The sequence below is a fragment of the Pecten maximus genome, unplaced genomic scaffold, assembly GCF_902652985.1.
Source record: "Pecten maximus unplaced genomic scaffold, xPecMax1.1, whole genome shotgun sequence".
NCBI lineage: Eukaryota > Metazoa > Mollusca > Bivalvia > Pectinida > Pectinidae > Pecten > Pecten maximus.
The window spans coordinates 1,517-24,436 of NW_022979503.1; the positions used below are offsets into that span (position 1 = coordinate 1,517).

At 39.2% G+C, this 22,920-nt stretch overlaps 1 protein-coding gene across 1 annotated transcript; it reads left to right on the top strand.

The window, feature by feature from the left end:
• Positions 1-2,754: 2,754 nt before the first annotated feature.
• Positions 2,755-4,828, top strand: LOC117318755 (the record flags this gene model as incomplete). Its single annotated transcript, XM_033873706.1, has 3 exons — positions 2,755-2,832; positions 3,337-3,513; positions 4,425-4,828. Coding segments are annotated over 3 exons (443 nt in total), but the record flags the coding sequence as incomplete, so codon positions are not given.
• Positions 4,829-22,920: the final 18,092 nt, after the last annotated feature.

Sequence of the window (22,920 nt, forward strand, 5' to 3'; positions counted from 1 at the left end):
TAGTAACCTTTTATGAATCGGGTGAATATTAGATATTTAAAATTGTGGCAGCCGTGACTCACGACCGTGTATTATTGGCACGAGCGTGGGTTATTGGAAAATAATAGATGGTTTTAAACCAATCAAAACCGGTGTTACATAGCAAACATGGTAGAATTGTAGATAATGCCTGGCGCTAACTTTTACTAACCAGACGTTTTCAGGCCAGAGGTCAAATAAAAAAAGTTCGCTATTGGGTCAAAGGTCACTAAATGTTCAACTTTTTCAGTTTTTGATTTGTTTTTATATTGATCGATGCAGTATGTCATTCTGATGATTTTGGTACATTCCGTTTTTCTTTAGCACTTCCGGTACAGGTGGTACGTCATTTTGAAACTTTTCATGATTGCGCAATCATTGAAAAATCTTTAAACGACATCTTCTCAAAAACCAAGAGGCCCAGGGACTTGATATTTGGCCTGTAACATGCTTGGATAAAGGGCTACCAAGTTTGTTCTAATGAATGACCTTGCCCTAAATTCAACGTCACTAGGGGTCAAATAGTCGCATGCCTGGGTAAAGGGCTACCAAGTTTGTTTAAACGAATGACTTTGACTTACATTCAAAGTAATAAGGGGTCAAATAGTCTAAAAAAATTAAACTACATCTTCTCAATAACCAAGAGAACCTAGGGACTTGATATTTGACCTGTAGCATGTTTGGATGAAGAGCTACCAAGTTTGTCCAAATAAATGACTTTGATCTACATTCAAGGTTATAAAGGTAAGCGGTTCTTTATGTTTGTCAAATGAAAAGCCAAAGAAAAGCCCGTCAAATTGTTAGCCAACAATTTCTAGTTATTATTATTTTTCTTCTTCTGCATTTGATTTTGTGAAAGCATTTCAGCAAATATGGTATAACTTATGTTTAAAGTGATGTAGGTATGTTTTAAGGGAAGGTCTGAAGATGGTCATCAAACAAAATTAAGAAAGTCAGAAAATTCAAAATGGCCGCCATGAGGCCATACCTAAGAAATCATAAGTATCCATAACTCAAAAACCGTTTAAGTTACAGATCTTCTAAAGGTATATTATTGTAGAATTTATTTGGGGGTCAAAGTTTTTCTATTTTTAGAAATTTTGAATTTTGAATTTTTGTTTTTTTTTAATCTTTCAAATATCAATGCAGTATGTTATTCGAATGATTTTGGTACTTTCTGTGTTTTGATAGCACTTCCGGTAAAGGAGATACGCCATTGTGAAAATTCCCTTTGATCTTTTTAGTATATTGCGAAAATGTTTGACATGAAATACCATCAATATGACTGAATAACACTTTGTATCATTGTGATAGAAGAAGTTTCCCAAAGTGCCCTCTAACACTTGGCGTGATTTTCATCTTCATTGTAAAAACAAAATGGCCGCTATGATGTCACTTCCGTTTTTTTACTCTGATTGCTATATCTCATTAACGGTTGAATAGATTTCTACAAGGCCCAGAGAGCTGATATTTGGTCTGTAGCACGCTGGGAGAAGGGGCTACAAAGTATGTTAAGGAACTTGACCACCATTCAAGGCCACAGGGGTCAAATGGGTTATTTTTTCGATTTTGACCCTGATTGCTATATCTCATTACCGGCTGTATGGATTTCGTTCATTTTTGGATATGTCGTGTAGAATGAAAAATACATAATTTTTTATCTGAACGTTATTATGTAAAACATCAAATTCCGGTTTTATGGAGGGGTCAAAGTGCAGAAATACTATTTTTCGATTTTTTCATTAAACAAAATACTCCTCAAATTCTACAAGGCCCAGATACCTGATTATGGGTGTTTAACATGCTGGAAAAATTGGCTACAAAGCATGTCGAGGAAATTGACCTTGACCTTCATTCAAGGTCACAGGGGTCGAATGTGTTATTTTTTCAATTTTCATTAAACAAACCACTTCTCAAATTCTACAAGGGCCCAGATACCTGATATTTGGTCTGTGGCATGCTGGGAGAAGGAGCTACAAAGTATGTAAAGAAAATTGACATCGACCTTCATTCATGGTCACAGGGGTCAATTATGTTATTTTTAACGATTTTTACCCTTATGGCTATATCTCATTAACGGTTGAATAGATTTCTACAATTCCCAGAGACCTGATATTTAGTCTGTAGCATACTGGAAGAAGGTGCTACAAAGTATGTTAAGGAAATTGACCTTGGACTTCATACAAGGTCATACGGGTCAAATGTGTTATTTTTTCGATTTTCATTAAATAAACTTCTCTAGCCTAGAGACATGATATTTCGTCTGTAGAAAGCTTGGAAAAAGGGCACCAAAGTATATATGTTGACGAAAATATCATTGACCTTCATTCAAGGTCACAAAGGTCAAATATGTCCAAAGATTTTTAAACAACATTTTCTCAATTACCAAGAGGCCCAGAGACCTTATATGGGCTACCAGGTTCGTTTATATGAATGACCTTCAGTTAAGGTCATCAAGGTCATTTATGTTAAGATGACAATGGTGTGAAAAGCCCGTCAAATTGTTCAGAAACAATTTCTGGTTTTAATTGTTACGGACGGACGATTTGAAAAGCCCACAGCAAACATAACAGATTTTATTTGGAGTCCATTGACATAAATGAAATTCTAGACTTCCAGAAACATTTACTGGTTTTAATGATAACTGAATTTTGTGATTATCCGATGACTCGTTTAGTAAATGCAACGCCAGTGGGAAGGTTCAGATTATTAAGTAGTTTTATCAATTTTTTTCAGATAAATGTCGACTGGTTTTTACAGCTGACATCACCCAGAACAGAGATGCTATTATAAAAGCCTACAGTGATGATGCAGGTATTTTTGTTTTTGATATTTTATGTTCTGTAACTATACATTCGATATAGTGCCAATTATTTTGATGTATATAATGTCTTTATGCATATTTGGTCAGTTTTATGTATGCCTAATTTTGTTGTCATTACCAATTAATTCTGATGAGGTATATTGTGTTAAATCAGTGCAGACACCATACAAATATCAGGAAATAACATTTTTGAACAATTGGTTTGTAAAGTAATATCAACAGCTGTGGTCATTTCAGGCTGAATTTCAGTGTTGGAGATAGATGCGTGTTTTGGGAAGTTTTTGAACAATTAATAAGATGACAATTTAACATTTAAAACAAATGATGGTAGAAATATGTCAAATATTTGTCTTTTAAATGTATTGTTTCAAAATGTTTTAATGCATTTCATTGTTAGCTGTACTCTTAAATAATCTCTATTCGTCGTAGACGTAGCACAATTTTACTAATACCATTTTTGTTTATCTTCATTATTTTATGATGTATTCCTTCAGGTGTTAAACAAACATTCTACCAATATGGAGTCACAAGGATGAACAAGGAGAACGGTAGTAAGATCGACCTTGACAAGTTCACTTATCAGTTAGATTTTGTCCATAACACAAGTCCTGAGAACATGAGTTACGTGAGGTCTTACATAGAGGCTAGCGAGGACATCCGGTACTCTATACGTAAGCTGATCTTTAAATGTGTTTACTACTGATAAAGCAAAAGAACATCGATGATATCAGGGGTCGAACAATAAAGCTGTTCAGTGTTTAATGCTCAGAAAAACTCATGTATCGATAAAGATTTCAATTTCCTATCTTAGTTGTTAAATACATTGCGATCCTGGTATTCATATAATCTAATAGACGACTTCCACTATAATCATGTCAAGATTTTGGGCCATCCATCACTGCACCATTGAAACGTTCTTTTTTAGAAGCGTTATAAGCTGCGGGTATTTCTGGCTAGGCGATTGGGTGTCGTAGAGTTTGAGGCCCGGTCAGGGCACGAGTCAGTAACGCAATTGTTATATATATATATGATAGTTTACCAGAAGAAATTACAACATAAATCATTTGAGCTCACCGAAAATTTTAGTCATTCAGGGGAAAACATCTGTTGAACACATTTTATTGCACGCAAATAGTCAAGTTCAAATGATGCCGACATCGTATCAAACAATCATTTCATAGACGTAACGTTATAAAAGGTCCCACGCGCGTCCATGAATAAAACATGCTCCACAGTAAACGGTTGATCACAGCAATGACAAAAAGTTAAGATCCTCCATAAAGATGTAGATAATAATGTTAGCATGGCCAATACGCAATCGGAGAAGACGACTTCCTTTCCACGATTTGCTCTACTTTTATCACATACACCAATTATGTTTAAAGTTTGTTCACACCTTGATAGCAGAAATATAATAAAATTCACAAATAAAATATAACACAATGACATGAAAAGTAAACTAGCACTACTATCATATTATTAAGATATATATTTATATATTCATCATTTCAAACTGGCATTGAACTAGCGGTAAATATTTAAGTATTACTGGAATAATTTTAAATGATATTAATTTCCTCAGCTGGATTGAATACTGACTTGGTGATGGAAAAGGGAGAACGACTTTACTTCCACGAAGGTGCTGGACTTAGCTGTAAATATACCCTGGAACAGTTACAAACCATTGTCCAGAAAGCTGGACTCCGCCTGGTGGACACTTTTATGGACGAAGGGAAACACGTTGCTTTTTGTCAGTGTGTAACTATATAAAGAACAAAGTGTACATTATCATAATCAGTGAGCAACATCAAACAATTTAACATATTCAGTCAAGGGAATGAAGGTCCATGTAAGAATGTTTAGCCATTGGCGCTGAACAAATCGTATTTGCTTATCAATTAAATACTTACACTGTGTGCTCGGATTTCTTTGAATTCAAATTATTATCTTAATGTATAACATATATTAAATTTTTTAGAGTTTTTTAAATGTGTGTTGTGTGTTTCTTAACCACAATTAGTATACAATGTCTCGAATTGTAGAGCACATTATAGTGCTTTTGTGTTTTGGGAGACTGCGGTATGTCTCACTGTGACAGAACCGGACTGAAGCTAATGTTTAAGTGCTACTTCACCTAAGCATACTACCTACGACACCCAGCAGACAACCCACCGAGTAACATACGGACAACTTGTAATACAAGTCGTCTTGCGCCCAAAATGCCAGTGACAGCAACTAGTCTTCCTCACATTTTCTCTATCATATTGTACTCACGTAAGGGTATCTAATAACTTCTACTAGAACAAATGAATGCTGCTGTTCTGTTAGTTAATGTGACTTTAGATACCACATTGCTGGAGTCTTGCTGAACTAACATATCGGTTAAGTTAGTGTGTTTGTGTTTGCGATATTCGGTGAAAAATTCTTTGTAAATTGCACGGAATGCTTGGTATATTTGGATATTTTACGTGCATAATATCATGAACCATACGGTAATATTTTATTTACATATTTATGTGAAGAATTATTATTTATTTCGTTTACTCACCCAACTTAATTTAGTGTACTTCTATGTTAAACCATTAAAATGTCCTCTGTATATTTTAAAAGTCACTTTTGGTTTGGTTTGGTTTTCTTTGCTTAACGTCCTATTAACAGCTAAGGTCATTTAAAGCTGACAGTTCATTTTAAAAAGCATCTAATGGAGATTTAAAAAAAATAATACGTGTACAGATTTCCAAAAATCGTTTCCGAGACATTCCCCAGTTATGGTAATGTCGTATCTAAAGACCGGCAGACATTTTTCTTTTTTTGTTGTGCGTGGATACGATTTCCTTATATAAACAAGTTAAGGGTACCTCCTCCAAAGGGACAAACATGAGAACCCAGGGCCATGAAATTCACAATTTTGGTAAAACACCTTGAGTCCCTTCCAACTTAGAATGAATTCCAATAGAAATGAAACGAATGCTAGTCCAAAATGTGATTTTCCTATATAAACTATAGTAAAGTTTGTCTTCGTCTCGGGTGCCCTGCAGGTAGAGCATCAGAATTGTTTGGTTTGGTTTATTTTGTTTAACGTCCTATTAACAGCTCAGGTCATTTAAGGACGGCCTCCCATGCTTGCGACATGCATGCGTGTGGTGAGTGCGTATGCGTGTTTTGGGAGGCTGCGGTATGTTCGTGTTAAGTCTACTTCTATCACAAGGAGACTTAATACGAACATACCGCAGCCTCCCAAAATACACATACGCACTCACCACACGCATGCATGTCGCACGCACGGGAGACCTTCCTAAATGACCTTAGCTGTTAATAGGACGTTAAACAAAATAATCCAAACCAAACTCCTTGTGATTGGCCGGAACTTTTGTCGATTTATAGTGCTACCTCACTGAAGCATACTGCCGAAGACACCCAGCAGCACACCCCACCCGGTCACATGATACTGACAACGGGCGAACCAGTCGTCGCACTACCAACTACCATTTTTAAAGACTCTGGTATGTCTCGGCTAGGGGACAGAACCCAAAGTCTTCCTCACAGCGGCGAACGCTCAACTAAAGGCTAAAAGTGAGGCATTGTCAAGGAAGACATTAGGAAGAAGAAAGCTGTTCAGAAAGAGGAGAAAAGAGAAGATCCCAAATTTAGTCGCCTCTTACGATCATGCAATGGGGCAGCAGGTACAATTCTTAGGCCCTACCTGCAGGGGAGCATACGAATTGTATTTGCTGTCCCCCCTGCGTGATCGTAAGAGGCGACGTAATTTGGGGTATTATCTTTTCTGTTCTTTCTGAACAACTTTCTTCTTCCTAATGTCTCCCTTCACAATGCCTCACTTTTGACCTTTAGTTGAACGTTCGCCCCTGCGAGGAAGGCTTTGGGTTCTGTCCCCTTGCCCAGACATACCAGTCTTTAAAAATTGTAGTTGCTACTCCTGCTTAGCGCTCAGCATATTGGGAGTGGGACAACTGGTTGGCCCGTTGTCAGTATAATGTGATCGGGTGGGGTGTCCTGCTGGGTGTCTTCGGCAGTATGCTTCAGTGAGGTAGCACTATAAATCGGCAAAAGATACCACAGCCTCCCACGTATGCACTGCGCACGCACGGGGGCCGTCCTTAAATGACCTCAGTTGTTAGTAGAACGTTAAACAAAATAAACTTAACCAAACCAATCTCAGATGGCCTAATAAGGGGTCACGTCGGGTGACCTTTTGGATTAGCCAATCAAATGACTACTTGGAAGTTAATTTTGTATGTCCAAATAGACAATATTCCGGTTTCCCAATGATATAAGCATTTTGTTCGAGGTATAAGCGACAGTCACCTGACAATCGGACATAGCAACGTAACGCCAAAATGGTGAAACACTGCGTATGGCCAATGTCGGTCTGATAGTCGGCACAGTGACCGCCCCCACATGCAGGGAGTATTTTTTGTGCCATTTCTAAAGCCGAAATCGGACATTTACAGGTGCAGGTTATGGATCAAACGTTGTGATCGTCCACATATCCAATTGAACATTAATAGAATTACCAAAAATGTTTATATATGCAGTAAACATTTTTTTCGGCGGTGACGGACCAACGGCGGAATACCCGGATATCATGCCGTCAGAGAGTTAAACCTCAAGAACTGGATTTTATTAACCACATTCCCAGTTGCACCAAAACAGAGAAAGGTAGGCCTTACATTAATAATTCAGTATGATATAAACCCCTCATCCCCTTTAGTTTTCGGGTTGTAGATTTCATACACAGAGACTGCTTAGCGCTCAGCAAATTAGGAGTGGGACGACTGGTTCGCCCGTTGTCAGTATAATGTGACCGGGTGGGGTGTGCTGCTGGGTGTCTTCGGCAGTACGCTTCAGTGAGGTAGCACTATAAATCGGCAAAAGATCCGGCCTATCACAAGGAGGTTTATCACGAACATACCGCAGCCTCCCAAAACACAAATACGCTACACGCATATCGCACCGTCCTTAAATCACCTTAGCTGTTAATAGGACGTTAAACAAAATACCCCCCCCCCCCCCCCCCCCCCCACACACACAAAAACCGTCAGAGAGCGGTCTTTGTCTGAACCCCGCAATGTTAACGTGAAGCCACAAACGCGAGTACTTGTCACCATACTGCCGGGTTTTGGGATACGGGAACATTCATTAGTCTTTTAGAGAAGGCTGGTTATGCCTTACGCCAGTGTTCTTACGAGTGTCGTTCTGTTCCGGATATCACGTGTACGCGCAATCTTAAATCACCTGCACATGTTGCCCACGGAGCGGAACGACACTTTGTCGTACTGTTAGTTTTTTTTGTAACTATTTGTAGGATAGGGTAGGTTGGAACGATTTACTTATCCTTCTAAAATTATTATTCTTTGCCTATTTTTGCTGGTACACCTGATCGTGTGGGCCGCCCATATTGGCGGCACACAAAGGCCGGGTGTACGATCATACAGTAGCCTAGGTTTTTTTAAAAAATAGAATTCGCATCTGTGCTGTGGGCCGCCCTTTGTATTTTGGCAGCGTACGGAGGAGGTGTGTTGTAGTAGCACTATAAATCGGGAAAAGTTCCGGCCTATGCCGAACTCGGCACACGCATGCATGTCGCACGCACGGGAGGCCGTCCTTAAATGACCTTAGCTGTTAAAAGGACGTTAAACAAAATAAACCAAACCAAACTATCACAAGGAGACATAACACGTACACACAGCAGCCTCCCAAAACACGCATACGCACTCACCACACGCATGCATATCTCAAACACGGGAGGCCGTTCTTAAATGATCTTAGCTGTTAATAGGACGTTAAGCAAATAAAACCAAACCAACGTAATCGCACGTATTTAGGTTAATTTAGCTAGTGTTAGGGAAAATATTTTTAGTAATAGGAACTTAGCGTTAGATTAGTTTTTAAGATAGCTTAGTTTTGAAATTTATATATATGTCTGTTAGGTGTTATTTTATATAACACCAAATAATTACAAACACAAAACAACTGTGTTGACTTGTTTATTTATTGCCTGCTCTTTGCTTAGAAAAACAGTGTTGACTTGTTAGTTCTTTGAGGCTATTTATAGCCCCGAGAACTATAGCCATCGGTCGAAAAAATTTGCTGCATTGCACCTTGTAAACAGATTTTTAGCCAAACTGTGCATTCATGGCTGTATATTGTGATGCAAGATAATAGGTATAGTAAAGTTGTTGTGTTGATAACATTTAGAATATTCTATATCAACTGGAATTCTTTTAATTTAAGAAAAAATAAGTTTTAATGTCTATTTTTAGTAACAACGGTGATACACCGCAGCTAAGACCATGTTAGCTATACCTCCTACTAGGCGACACCGTTGGGTTGTACACTATGGGCAGCCTTACTTTTTTTCTCCCTTATCAACCACAATTAGGAACATACGCAGTGCGCCAGCTCAAATAGTGCTACACTCACCACACGCATGCATGTCGCACGCACGGGAGGCCGTTCTTTAATGACCCTCAGAAGATCATCAACTCTGGAATCCGGAATCCTCCATGCCAATAGATCCATGAATGCTAGGACGCCCACCAATTCTTCCCAAGGAGTGTACAAAAAATCAGGGGAGTTATCTCCCTTGGTTGAAACTCGTTCCGCACGTGAGCTAATAATTAATCCCGCGGGGTTTCAGAGAATGGTCTTGATCCTGAACCCTGCAATGTTAACGTGAAGCTACAAAACGTGAGTACTTGTCACCAGACTGTCCGTTTTGGGATACGGGAGCATTCATTAGTCTTTTAGAGAAGGCTGGTGATACCCTACGCCAGTTTTCTCTACACTACCACGAGCAAGACTCTCCAAATTCCCAAATATTCCAACCCAAAACAGGTAGCATTTAATGAATTTTAACAAAACTGGTGTTTGGAAGGATGCCGAATACATGGAATCAGTTTCGAACAAAAAAACTTGGTTTTCATCGTAACGAAACCTCTGAACGGGGCCTCTGAGTGGTGAACATTTAGATGTTGGCCGAATTAAGAGTTAGGGGAATTAGGACTTGGGGATCATTTCGACAGCAGCGTTAGCGTTAGAGACTATTATATATATATGTAAATTTTTCTGTTTGAAGAGATAACATTAACATTTACATGTAACTTAAACGTGCGTAACAGATGCAATAAAGTATTCTTCGTAAAGACAAATGATTCAATGCAAACGAATAGAATCTACATGTATTATATGTTAGTTTAAAGCTTTGTATTATTTCGTGTTTCGAAATGAAATAACCGCACGCCATTGATACATATTTGTGAATTCAGTAATAATTTAAATGTTGAATAATAAATATCAAACCGCATCATACAGTCAGGAAACAGCTGCAAGATGTAATTTGATCCATTTTCGTTCTGATCTATCAATTTTTTAAAAAGCGTCAGCGCGCGAAGCGCGCTCGGCAAAGATCGGCCGGAGGGATTTTTTGCCCCTCTAAAACGGAAATAACTCTAAACCGGAAATCGCGGTTTCGAGATCTCGCGGGTTTTATGAATAAAATAAATAAATAAACTGATTTCAAGTGCTAAAAGCGAGATAATTCTCATATAATAGATATTTTATTATAAAAGTAAATGCGTAGTTGAAGTTCTATAGTATTTTAGTAGAAATATCTGTCGGACAGGCGATTTGGTTCGAGATTAGGCCGGAAATCGACAAGCTGTCATGGTTGCCAAGTGGAAGGAGACGCTCGTTGATCGGCGATAGAGAGGAGAGAGTTTGTTTTGCAACAATTTGAAAGGTAAGTTCGTTTAAAGTGTTTATATCAGTTAATTTTGGTCTTCTCATGCAACTTACATCTTTAAATAATGATATAATGGACTATTCAGGTAAGATAGAAGACTTTGTGCTGACTTAAACGTTCATTGATGAAGTTTATTGAATGAAGTGATACTGAACCGATCATATTTATGTTTACATACACTGTTCGGAAGGCTCAGTTGCGGTAATTTGAATATAGAATATTAATTGAAATAATAACTGGAAGTCTAGCAAGAAAGTGCGGAGAAAATGTCCATCCAGACTCTTTGTTATTCTTTGTTAGATACAATTATTGCTAAAAATTTCTAAAACTGATAATTCTTTTTACATTGAAAATTGTCATGTGTGCATCACAGAATATTTCTACTGGAGTCAACAGACGACAGTTTCGTTGTTCCAGAAGTTCTTGACTAGTTTTTGTTGCATTTTGGTGTATTGGAGAATGGATATCTAAATTGGGTATATTCTAGAGCAAATAACTTCTCTTTCAGACGAGAAATCTTATCCCAGAAAGATTGCTAAATTTGCTATAATCATTTCATTTTCCGAAATTTTAGCCTCCAGAAACATATATATCAATGTTTACATTTTGAGCATTTTACAGTTTTCGGACTTGATGCATACCTAACAGATTGATGTGAATCAGAAACTGAAAGAAAATGTGTATTTATGAAAGTATACGAGGAATTCCCCAAAATAGTAACTGTGGCTGCTGGACCAAATTTCTCTGAACATTAGCCCCACAATGCCACGGCGGGTTTTACAGTCCATACACAATGGCGGAACGCCGCAAGCGTGGAACTGCAAAAACGCAGACAGATTCTGCCAAAAAAAGACACAAAGGTGTGTGGAATCGGCAAAACCCAAGTATTAGAAAGGAAATGATTCATTGGAACTTAATGAGAGAAGAAAACGGAATAGACTCGAATTCCGATTTTTCTGGACGGCTATTTGATTGCTGGTTAGCTTTTGAACATTGTCAACTTTACCGATCTAAGATTTTATCAATGTGTTGTATGCATTTTGCTACATTATAGAATAAAGGATTTAAATGTTAACTATGTTTGTTTATTTTGTTCAGTTACCTGTGTATTACGCGAATATTCTGTTAATATGTTTAAATGAAAGCATTATTAAGCTATTTTATACACTGATGTCTCAAGGACTCCCTCGGTCAAGCGTCCAGGCCAGTAGTCATTTTAATGTTAGGAGAGCGTGAATGAGCATCTTGGATTGCCATTAATGCATGTGTGCAACTAGAGTTTTAGGTTGTTTGGGGGTATGTGGCTTTAAAGACGTCCGAGTATACGTAGGACACTAAAATTTTGAATGGTAACTATCTCTTGAGATTAGTCATTAGTGATACATAAAACAACTACATGATTTACATGTCTTTGAAGATTTTTTTTAATGAATCTATCCAGCAGCTTTGCTGCATTTTCTTGTTTCATTTATATTTAAAGGTCTAAATATCTTGTGTCGTTAATACCATTCTTTGAGATAGCAGATGGTAGATGGTTGATGCTGGACTTTTATGCGACGTCATTTATTTGAATACGATTCTGGTATGTGTGGATATTTTGCACTTCCCCATCTAGATGTTGACATATCGATTGTGTAGGTCACTAGCTATGATCACTGCCCTGCAGGTGTAGCACACAGGCGCTTCCATAGAAAATGTGACTTTTTTTTATATGTCAAAATATTTGAATACGGTTCAGGTATGTGTGGATATTTTGCACTTCCCCATCTAGATGTTGACATATCGATTGTGTAGGTCACTTGCTATGATCACTGCCCTGCAGGTGGAGCTCACAGGCGCTTCCATAAAAAATGTGAATTTTTTTTTGATATGTCGGTGGTATGTGTAGCTTGGAAATCCTAAAGTTGGCACATTTCAATTAAAACAAGAGGCCCATGGGCCTTAACGGTCATCTGACTCTAAATTAAAACCCTTATATTATTGTAGTATGCATTGTCTGTAGCAAGTATATAGTGGCACTGTTGGCCATGGTGGCCATCTTGGATTTCTGGCCGACCCCATAAATAACAACACTTGGTAAGGACCATCTCAGGATCATTTCTGATAATTTAGAGCTGAATTCCACCGGTGGAATTTGAGAAGTTTGAAATAGGTGTTGTTCAGGAAAACCATGATTGCGCAATCATGTTACAAAATGGCCGCCGTATTGCTGCCATGTCAAAGTTTTTACGAGGCCAAAAAAATTACAACACTATGTTGGCTCGCCTTCCTTGACAGCCTCACTCATTTCCAGCTCAATGGCACCAATTGAACTGGAGAAGTTTAAAATGTGTTTTTCAAGATGGCGGTTATGGCGGCCATCTTGGATTTCAGACCAATCCAAAAAGAAACAACACTTGGTCGGGATCATCTCAGGAACATTTCAGGCAAGTTTCAGCCCAACAGCCTGGTGGAACTTGAGAAGAAGTTTAAAATGCGTTTTTCAAGATGGCGGCTATGGCGAGTTAGCAGCTTTAGAGACTGATGTTGAGTTGGAGAAATTTTGTTATGACCATCCTTATACAATTATTATCTATATGTAAATTTAATGTTTATAGTTTGGTTTGGTTTATTTTGCTTAACGTCCTATTAACAGCTAAGGTCATTTAAGGACGGCCTCCTGTGCGTGCGACATGCATGCGTGTGGTGAGTGCGTATGTTCGTGTTAAGTCTCCTTGTGATAGACCGGAACTTTGCCGATTGATAGTTAATGTTTGTAGAGAGATAAAATTAACATATACATGTAACTTAAACGTGCGTAACAGATGTTATACAGTATTCTTCGTAATGACAAATGATGGTTTAAAGATTTTATTAATTCGTGTTTCTGATGTTAATGTCGGAATGGCATTACCGTTCCACACGACACACAGACATGAATAACACATTTTTATATATTTGTGAATTCAGTAATAATGTAAATGTTGAATAAGTATTATCAAACTGCCTCATATTGTCACGAAACAGCTGCAAGATGTAATTTGATCCATTTTCGTTCTGATCTATCATTTTTTATTTATATCTTAAGGTACTTATATATTGTGTTGTTAGTTCAATCCTTTGAGATAGCAGATGGTAGATGTTGATGCTGGACTTGTATGTGACGTAATTTATTTGAATAGTGGCACGGTTCAGGTATGTGTGGATCTTTTGCACTTTCCCATCTAGATGTTGACATATCGATGGTTTTGCTCACTTGCTGTGATTACTGCCCTTCAGGTAGAGCTCACAGGCGCATGCTTAGAAAATGTGAATTTTATATTGTTTTTAATGTCAGTGGTATGTGTACCTTGGACATCCTAAAGTTGGCAACTTCGCCAGGTGGGAAACGGCACCCTAACACACTTCAATTCAAAAACAAATATATTAAAGCCAACACGGCGAATATTTACTATGATCGCCGCCAGGAAACATTCTTCTTTAACCTACTGTGTCGTTCAATACGAATTGCTAGCATCACCAAGTTCCTCCTTCTGAACACATATAGCAAACTTCTCACTCAGCATGTCAAGTGTCCTCATTTAAATACGGGTATGTAAGGCATGGTTTTTTTAATCGACAGGCGCCCTTTCCACAATAAAAAAAATATATGTTGGCAAAAGTCCCGAACGATCACAAGGCTGCAGTAGTTTCATGTTAAGTATCCTTGTGCTAGTCCGGAACTGTTGCCGATTGATAATGCTATCTCACTAAAGCATACTGGCGAAGACACACTGTTTGGATCAACCCCCAAGGGGAATTTTCTGGCTCACTGATTATAAATATTTAGCCACGTTTCCTCCAAGGATACTTCAGACCAACTATGTGTAAAATCCTCTCATTCCTACAGAAGGATATTAAAGATTTTGCTAAATTTTCCCAATTTGGACCCAATTCATACGCTCAGGGGCCCAATACCTGCCATTGATGCACAATTTGATCCTCGTCCCCTACGGATAAATCAGACCAAATTTGATTTTAAACAAGAGACCATGGTCCTTAAGGGTCATCTGACAAATACTTACAGCAGGAACACACCCTTCAATCAAGCATCATAAACATAAATTGTCTATACGCAGCCAGGTTGTGTTTCAGATGAAATTTGGTTTTTCTCTACTTTGGATAAAGGTCAGTAGCAGCATCTTATAGCAAAATTTCAACCAATTTCCCATATTTGGGTCGTGTCCCTGTACCCATGGGTCGGAACACGCCTCATTTATATCAAATAGGATTGCCCTTCCCAAATGATGTTTTTATACTAAATATGGTTGTAATCAATTAAGGCATTATAAGATGTAGTAGCATTTTAAAGCAAAATTTCAGCAAAGTTCCCCTTTTGGACCCCGCCTCTCTGTCCCTAGATGTCGAACCTGCCTCATATATAAGAAATATGATCACCCTCCCCAATGATGTTCCACACCAAATTTGAATGCAATCCACCAAAGGGTTAAGGAGGAGTACGATTTTTAAGCAAAATTTCAGCAAAGTTCCCTTTTTTGCGCCCCGCCCATCTGTCCCTAGGGGTCACATCAGCCTCATTTACATAATATGTGATCGCTCTCCCCCAATGATGTTTCAAACCAAATTTTGTAGTACTCCACCCAAGGGTTGAGGAACAGTTGCGTTTTGAAAAAAGGTCTTACACACGGCTTAATAGTTCACGACCCCAATATCATGATTTCATTGATATACATGTATTTCGACTTCTGAAGGGGAAACAAACGGCAGATACAGGTTGTTGAAAATTATCATGAGGACTTAGGGGTCAAAGCCTTCATTGCGATATTTCCTTGTATAGTCCTACATTTATCCACGTTGTTAATATAAGTTGTGAAATTCTTTTAAACATGTCTGGTGGTCGCATTCTCAATACAAACCGACATTTTAATTCAGGAGTGAAGCTTTTAAGTTGGTAGCTTCTAGCTGCCGCCAGTTATAATTTAGGGAATCCGAATACTATATTACTTTTACAGGAGTTCTCTGAAGTGAAGACCCATCCCTTTCTTCAGATTTGTGAAAATATCTCTTCAAGCAATTTCATCACTTTATATTACTTTGTTAATCGAATACATTTTTAGGTCACCTGGGACGAAGTCTCAAGTGACCTATTTTAATCGCCCTTTGTCTATCGTCGTCCGTTTGTAAATAAATTATATTTTCAACTTAAAAATGACCACAAGTTAATATTGGGAAAATAACTTGCTGGGGTAAAGGGCTATTGAGACTATTCAACTGAATGACCTTGATTTTCATTCTTCAGTCATAGGGATCAAATATGCTAAAATCTTTAAACGACTTCTCATTTCGCAAGAGGCCTGAAAATTGATATTGGGAATATAGCATGGTGAAGGGCTATCAAGATAAGGAATGACCTTCACCCTCATTTTAGGTCTAAGGGGTCAAATCAGCTAAAATCTCAAACATTTTTTCATTAAGCGAAAGGTCCAGAACCTTGATAGGGTTATCAAGATTGTTCAAACGATTGATATTGACCTTCATTGATGGTCAGTGGTCAAAGATGCTAAAATCTTTAAACTTAATCTTCTCTCTAAGCAAGAGGACCAGATACCTGTTATTGAGCCTTTAGCTTGCTGGAGGCATCGACCTCAAATTCAAATCTGCCAAAAAATATATCAAAACTCAGGTGACCGTTAAGCTCTTGTTATTGATCTTTTTCCGTTTTTAATTTGTATCTAGTATTTGATAAGAAAATGGCAGACAACCTTAAGCGAATATTAGTGGCAGGGCTGACATCAAACCCTAAGTATATTCCTACCTGGTATAACTACGATGAAGTCGGATCGAGACTACTTCAGAAAAGTGTCGAGATAAATCGGGATTACTATTTAAGAGGAAGTGAAAAAGAATTCCTAGAACATAGATCACAGGTAAGTAATATGAAACTTGTATGAATATATATTGTATTTTACAGCTGTCCTGCAAGTAGGGTGCAAGAAATGTACCTGCTGCCCCCATTGCATTATTGTAGGAGGCGACTAAGTTTGGAATAGTATCCGTATTTTTAAACAAGAGGCCCATGGGTTAAGTCACCCGAGTTTATTTGTGTAAATTTGACCCTTTTTGGTCCCGCCCATCAACCCCTGGAGGCTGTCGAGGCCAACTTGTGAATTCAATCAAACTGTCATCCCGTACTGATCGATCTAATCAAGTTATAACTAATTCAAATATATATATTCAACAAATGATTGTTCAAATTGTTATTTCCCGATGTAAAGTATACTAAAGTGATTTCATTTGTTTAACGTCCTATAAACAGCTAAGGTCATTTAAGGACGGCCGCCAGTGCGTACGGCCTCTCGTGCATTTGTGTATGTTTGTTTTGGGAGGCTGCGGTATGTTGGTGTTAAGTCTCCTTGTGATAGGCCAGAACTTTTACCGATTTATAGTGCTACCTCACTGAAGCATACTGCCGAAAACACCAAGCAGGATACTCCAACGGTCACATTATACTGACATTGGGTTGCCTCGGTTTGTTTTGTTTAACGTCCTATTAACAGCTATGGTCATTTAAGGACGGCCTCCCGTGCCTGCGACATGCATGCGTGTGGTGAGTGCGTATGTGTGTTTTGGGAGGCTGCGGTATGTTCGTGTTAAGTCTCCTTGTTATGGGCCGGATCTTTTGCCGATTTATAGTGCTACCTCACTGAAGGATACTGCCGAAGACACCCAGCAGGACACCTCACCCGGTCACATTATACTGACAACGGGCGGACGGAGAAATAAGGCTTGGTCGTGAGAAGTAGTTTAAAATGTGTTTTCAAAATGGCGGCCATCTTGGATTTTGGACCGACCCAAACAATAACAACACTTGGGCAGGACCATCTCAGGATCATTTCTGGCAAGTTTCAGCTCAATCCCACTGATGGAAATGTGAAAAAGTTTACGGACGGCGGACGACGACGGACGATACACGATGGCTATAGGTCATCCGGACCGTTCGGGTAAGATGACCTAAAAAGATATCAAATTGTATGAAAATATCACTAGTTTCTTCATATTACAGGATATAATTCCGGAGGTTTCCTATGACCTGACTTTGATTGACCTCGGAAGCGGAGATTGTTCCAAAACGCGGCATGTTATAGACGAGCTGCTGAAAAGACAGAAAGCACTTACATTCTACCCATTGGACATTTCTGCAGGTTAGTTACACATAACAAGTGATGGTTATAACTATGATCGTAGCATAACTCCCTCAATCTACATCTGTACAGAAGAGTCGTTATTATGTTTATTGAGTTCATATAAGTATCCATCGTTGCATAACACATCTATACACATCAGATTTGATGGAGAAGCCAATCAAGTCACATGAAAAACTAAGCCGTAAATGGTATCATATTGTATTGCTTTATGTCCCATCGACAATTTGAGTCATTATAGGGTAGGCTATAACGGAGCATTTAATCATAAAATGCTTCAGACTTATCTTTTCTCATTTATATCGAGACAGATCCATACAGAACTCTTCATGAAATAGGGTTAACAAATTTCAAAACAATACATACTGAAACTTAGTGAAATACAAGAAATATCCGTAAAGGACATTCAAGGAAATGGCGATATAAAACCTTAAATGGCCGCCTTTGGCTATCTTATTTACACAAGAAGGGGGCCAGGGGAAACCTACATGTAAAATTTGAGGATATACATGTGTAAAACCTTCTGGCAAACTTCAACTGTCAAAAATAAAATTGGCCATCTTGTCTTCCGCTTATTCCGAAAAATAGCATGCACAACTAGGTTCCAATGGGAGCCTACAAAAGAAATTTGAGAAAGACTCATACAAACTTGAGAAACTGCATTAACAAGCTTTAACCTGTTAAAATTTGAAATTGCCACAACAAGAAAGCACGGGAAATCTACATATAGAGTCAATACAGTACTTCATTGGAAATAGCGGTAACAAAATGACCTTCTGTCACCCATCTTGTTTTCTTGTTATGAGCTTGTTATGCTGTTACAGAAATATGCTCCTATATAGGTTGTAGACCACTCCAATCCAATAATACATGTTTAACGGTTATTGATTTATTGCATGCGACACACAGATGGTGGTCCTCGCGCATTTATACGCCTAGACGAAGTCGTCATTGCCCGTAAAGGTTTAAAATGCTTTTTTTTTTTTTTTTTTAAACTTCTCTATTTTTTTTTTTGTTCAGATAACTTTTTTTTCTATTTTCGTCAGAGTTTCTGTTGGATGCAGCAAAAGAGCTATCGCAGGAATATGATGAATTACTTTTAGTCCGACCTATAACTGCTGACTACGTCGAAGGAATCAATCAACTCAGGTATGTCCTATCGACGAAATGACATCACATGATTTCGACTAAAATATTACATGAATTTTAAATAACTGATATTCCTTCATGCCTCCCCTGCAGTTAAAGCATATGAATTGTACCTGCTGCCCCCATTGCACGATCCTAAGAGGCGACTTAATTTGGGATTTTTCTCTTTAATTTTTTTCCTTCTTAACATCTCCCTTGACAATGCTTTAGTTGAGCGTTCGTCCCTGTGTGGGAAGCCTTTAGGTTGTGTCCTCTGGCCGATGCTTACAGTAGTCATTAGTACTACTGAGCGCTCAGCGAATTGAGAACGAGACGACTGGTTCTCCCATTTGCAGTATATTGTGACCAGGTGGGATGTTAAGCTGGGTGTCTTCGGCAGCATGCTTCAGTAATGTAGCACTATAAATGGGCAAGTGTTCAGAACTTACAGAAGCCTCCAAAAACACACATACGCACTCACCACACATATTCATGTCGCATGCACGAGAGGCTGTCCTTAAAAGACGTTTACTAATAATAACCAAAGCAATCCAAACCGTCTACGTTGGCTTGGTTGTTAATGTTTAACAAAAAAGGTAAATAAGAGAGATGACGGCAATGCATAGGCAAGGGTTTGGTTTTGTTTTATTTGTTTCACGTCCTATCATCAGCTTAGCGTAAGAATGGTACCTACTGCCCCCATTGCATGATCGTAAGAGGCGACTAAAATCTTCTTTCTTAACAACTTTCTTCTTCCTAACGTCTCCCTTGACACTGCCTCACTTTTGGCCTTAAGTTGAGCGTTCGCCCCTGTGATGAAGTCTTTAGGTTCTATCCCCTGGCCGAGACATACCAGAGTCTTTAAAAATGGTAGTTGCTGCTTCTACTTAGCGCTCAGCATACAAGGAGTGAGACGACTGGTTCGCCCGTTGTCAGTATAATGTGACCGGGTGGGGTGTCCTGCTGGGTGTCTTCGGCTGTAAGCTTCAGTGAGGTAGCACTATAAATCGGCAAAAGTTCCGGCCTATCACAGGGAGACTTGACACGAACATACCGCAGCCTCCCAGGACACACATACGCACTCACCACACGCATGCATGTCGCACGCACGGGAAGCCGTCCTTAAATGACCTTAGATGTTAATAGGACGTTAAACAAAGTAAACCAAACCAAACCAATCAGCTTAGTTCGTATATGGACGGCCTCCCGTGCGTTCGATATTACTTTTGCAGATTTATAGTGCTACCTCACTGGAGCATATTGCCGAAGACACCCAGCAGGACACTCCACCCGGTCACATTATACTGACAACGGGCGAACCAGTCGTCCCACTCCCAATATGCTAAGCGCTAAGCAGGAGTAGCAAATACCATTTTAAAAGACTCTGGTATGTCCCGGCTAGGGGACAGAACCCAAAGCCTTCCTCACAGGGGCGAACGCTCAACTAAAGGCCAAAAGTGAGGCATTGTCAAGTTGAGACATTAGGAAGAAGAAAGTTGTTCAGAAGGAAGAGAAAAGATAAGATCCCAAATTTAGTCGCCTACAATCATGCAATGGGGCAGCAGGTACAATTCTTACGCCCTACTTGCAGGGCATGGAGGCTGCGGTATCCCACTGAAGCATACTGCCGAGACATACCAGAGTCTTTAAAATGGTAGTTGATGCATTAGATAAGTCTTTATTTCCTTATATACAATGCTGTACGTGCTCAATAAGCATATCAAATGAGAGTACACATTGCCCTCAGTAAAACGACGACCCTCTCGGGTCACTCGCATATTTAGTTAGGTCACCTGACTGGTAAATGCGTTAACATTAACACAGTTATATATTTTTGCAAAAATCACCTTTTTAACGTGGTTTCTTTAAATATTGGAAAGGGTATATCAATATGCATCTGAAAAATCCTATGCATCTGATTGATTTTAACGCACATTTGTACGTCTAATATTTTTCTAAAAACACGGCCTTTTTCGTTGCCATGACAGTCGATCTCGGCTTCGATCAGGAATGCGGTGAACAAGTGAAAGTAGAATCCTAACGCTTAGCTTACCGTTTCTCGTTAAACAATATCCAATTATTGGTGCTGTAACGATACATCGATATATGTTCGTTTTGTGCCGCGATACGATACATCGATACAGCGATCCTTGTATCGAAATATCGCCGGCGCGGGTTCGTGGGACCGATTTGAGGCCGTCCATTTGATACAGCAAATCGAGCACGCCGAAGCGCGCCGTCAGTAAAACGCTTGTAACACGCTTGTATTGAAGTCGCAAATGCAGAGCACCTTCTTGATTGCGAATAAACATTGAAAAATGGCTAACGCAGACGGCCATGTGGAATGCCGTTTAATTAAACCACCCCCGACATGTAAATCAAAGATATGGATTCATTATTCGTTGAAACAAGTCAAGGATCCACATGGAACTTACCAAACGAAGAAGGGTATTGCCGTATGCACAGAGTGTGAGGCTGAGGCGAAGTATTCTGGGAACACGACTAACTTGACTTTGCATTTAACCCGCCATCATCCCTATTTGACAAGCTAACACTCTACCAGCAAGACATTGAAGACACGTATTGAAAAACCGAGATCGGCAACTGGTTTAACACAAGTAAAGCTAAATACTACTGTAAGTTTAAAAGCCGATAGTAAACGTGCTACATCGACACCTAGTGCTATTTCCAAGTTCATAGTGAAAGATCTGCGCCCATTTTCGGTAGTGGAATATGACGGCTTCCGCGAGTTGTTGCACGTTGTTGAGCCAAGATATAGAATTCCAAGTCGACAACATTTCAGTGACAAGATCATTCCAAGTATGTATTTAACTACTAAAAATCAATTGATTGAAGAACTGTCAAATGTTGAACATGTTAGCATCACGTCAGATGGATGGACCAGCAGGGCTACCCAGTCATATGAAACTGTTACCTGTCACTTTATCAATAACGACTGGGAGCTTAAGAGTAAAGTTCTGCAAACCAGGGTTATGTTTGAATCCCACACAGGGGAACATATTGCAGAGATGATGGATGGCTGTTTAAAGGAATGGAACATTATTGAGAAAGCCCATGTGTTAGTTTTGTTTTTGTTTTGTTTTGTTTAACGTCCTATTAACAGCCAGGGTCATTTAAGGACGTGCCAGGTTTTGGAGGTGGAGGAAAGCCGGAGTACCCGGAGAAAAACCACCGGCCTACGGTCAGTACCTGGCAACTGCCCCACGTAGGTTTCTAACTCGCAACCCAGAGGTGGAGGGCTAGTGTTAAAGTGTCGGTACACCTTAACCACTCGGCCACCGCGGCCCCCATGTGTTAGTAACTGACAATGCGAGTAACATGAAAAGTGCAGGAAAACTTTCATCTGTTCCAGTACATTTGTACTGTTTTGCTCATACGTTAAATTTAGCATCACAGAAAGCAATGAAAGTGGACAAAGTACACATGGTACTCGCAAAGTTGAGGAGGGTTGTAGCATTTTTCCATCGCAGTTCAAGTGCAAATGAACTGCTAAAATCAAAACAACTTTTGGTTGGTGTTCCAAATCACAAACTAAATGTAGACGTCAGCACTAGATGGAACAGCTCATATGAAATGGCAGAGCGTTTCCTTGAGCAACAATCAGCTATGCAGGCAACTTTGTATTCACCTGAAATGATAAAGCAATCCAGTAACCTTCCAGATATTACTGAAGCTGACTTTACTGCAGCTGAACATGTAGTCAACATTATGAAATGCATGAAAACTGCAACGGTTGCAATGTGTGAGGAGAAAGTACCAACTGTCTCTGTCGTATCTCCACTCTTCAACAAGTTAACTAAAAGCTTCAGAGAAACATCGGCAAACACTACAAACAATGTTGCCAAGGAGATACTGGATGCTATGGGGACGGATCTCTTGAAAAGGTACAAGGACTCGTCAGAGTTTCTTTGGAAATCGTCTGCCCTGGATCCGAGATTCAAAACCCTGCCTTACCTGACACCAGACGAACGTGAGGGTGTGTT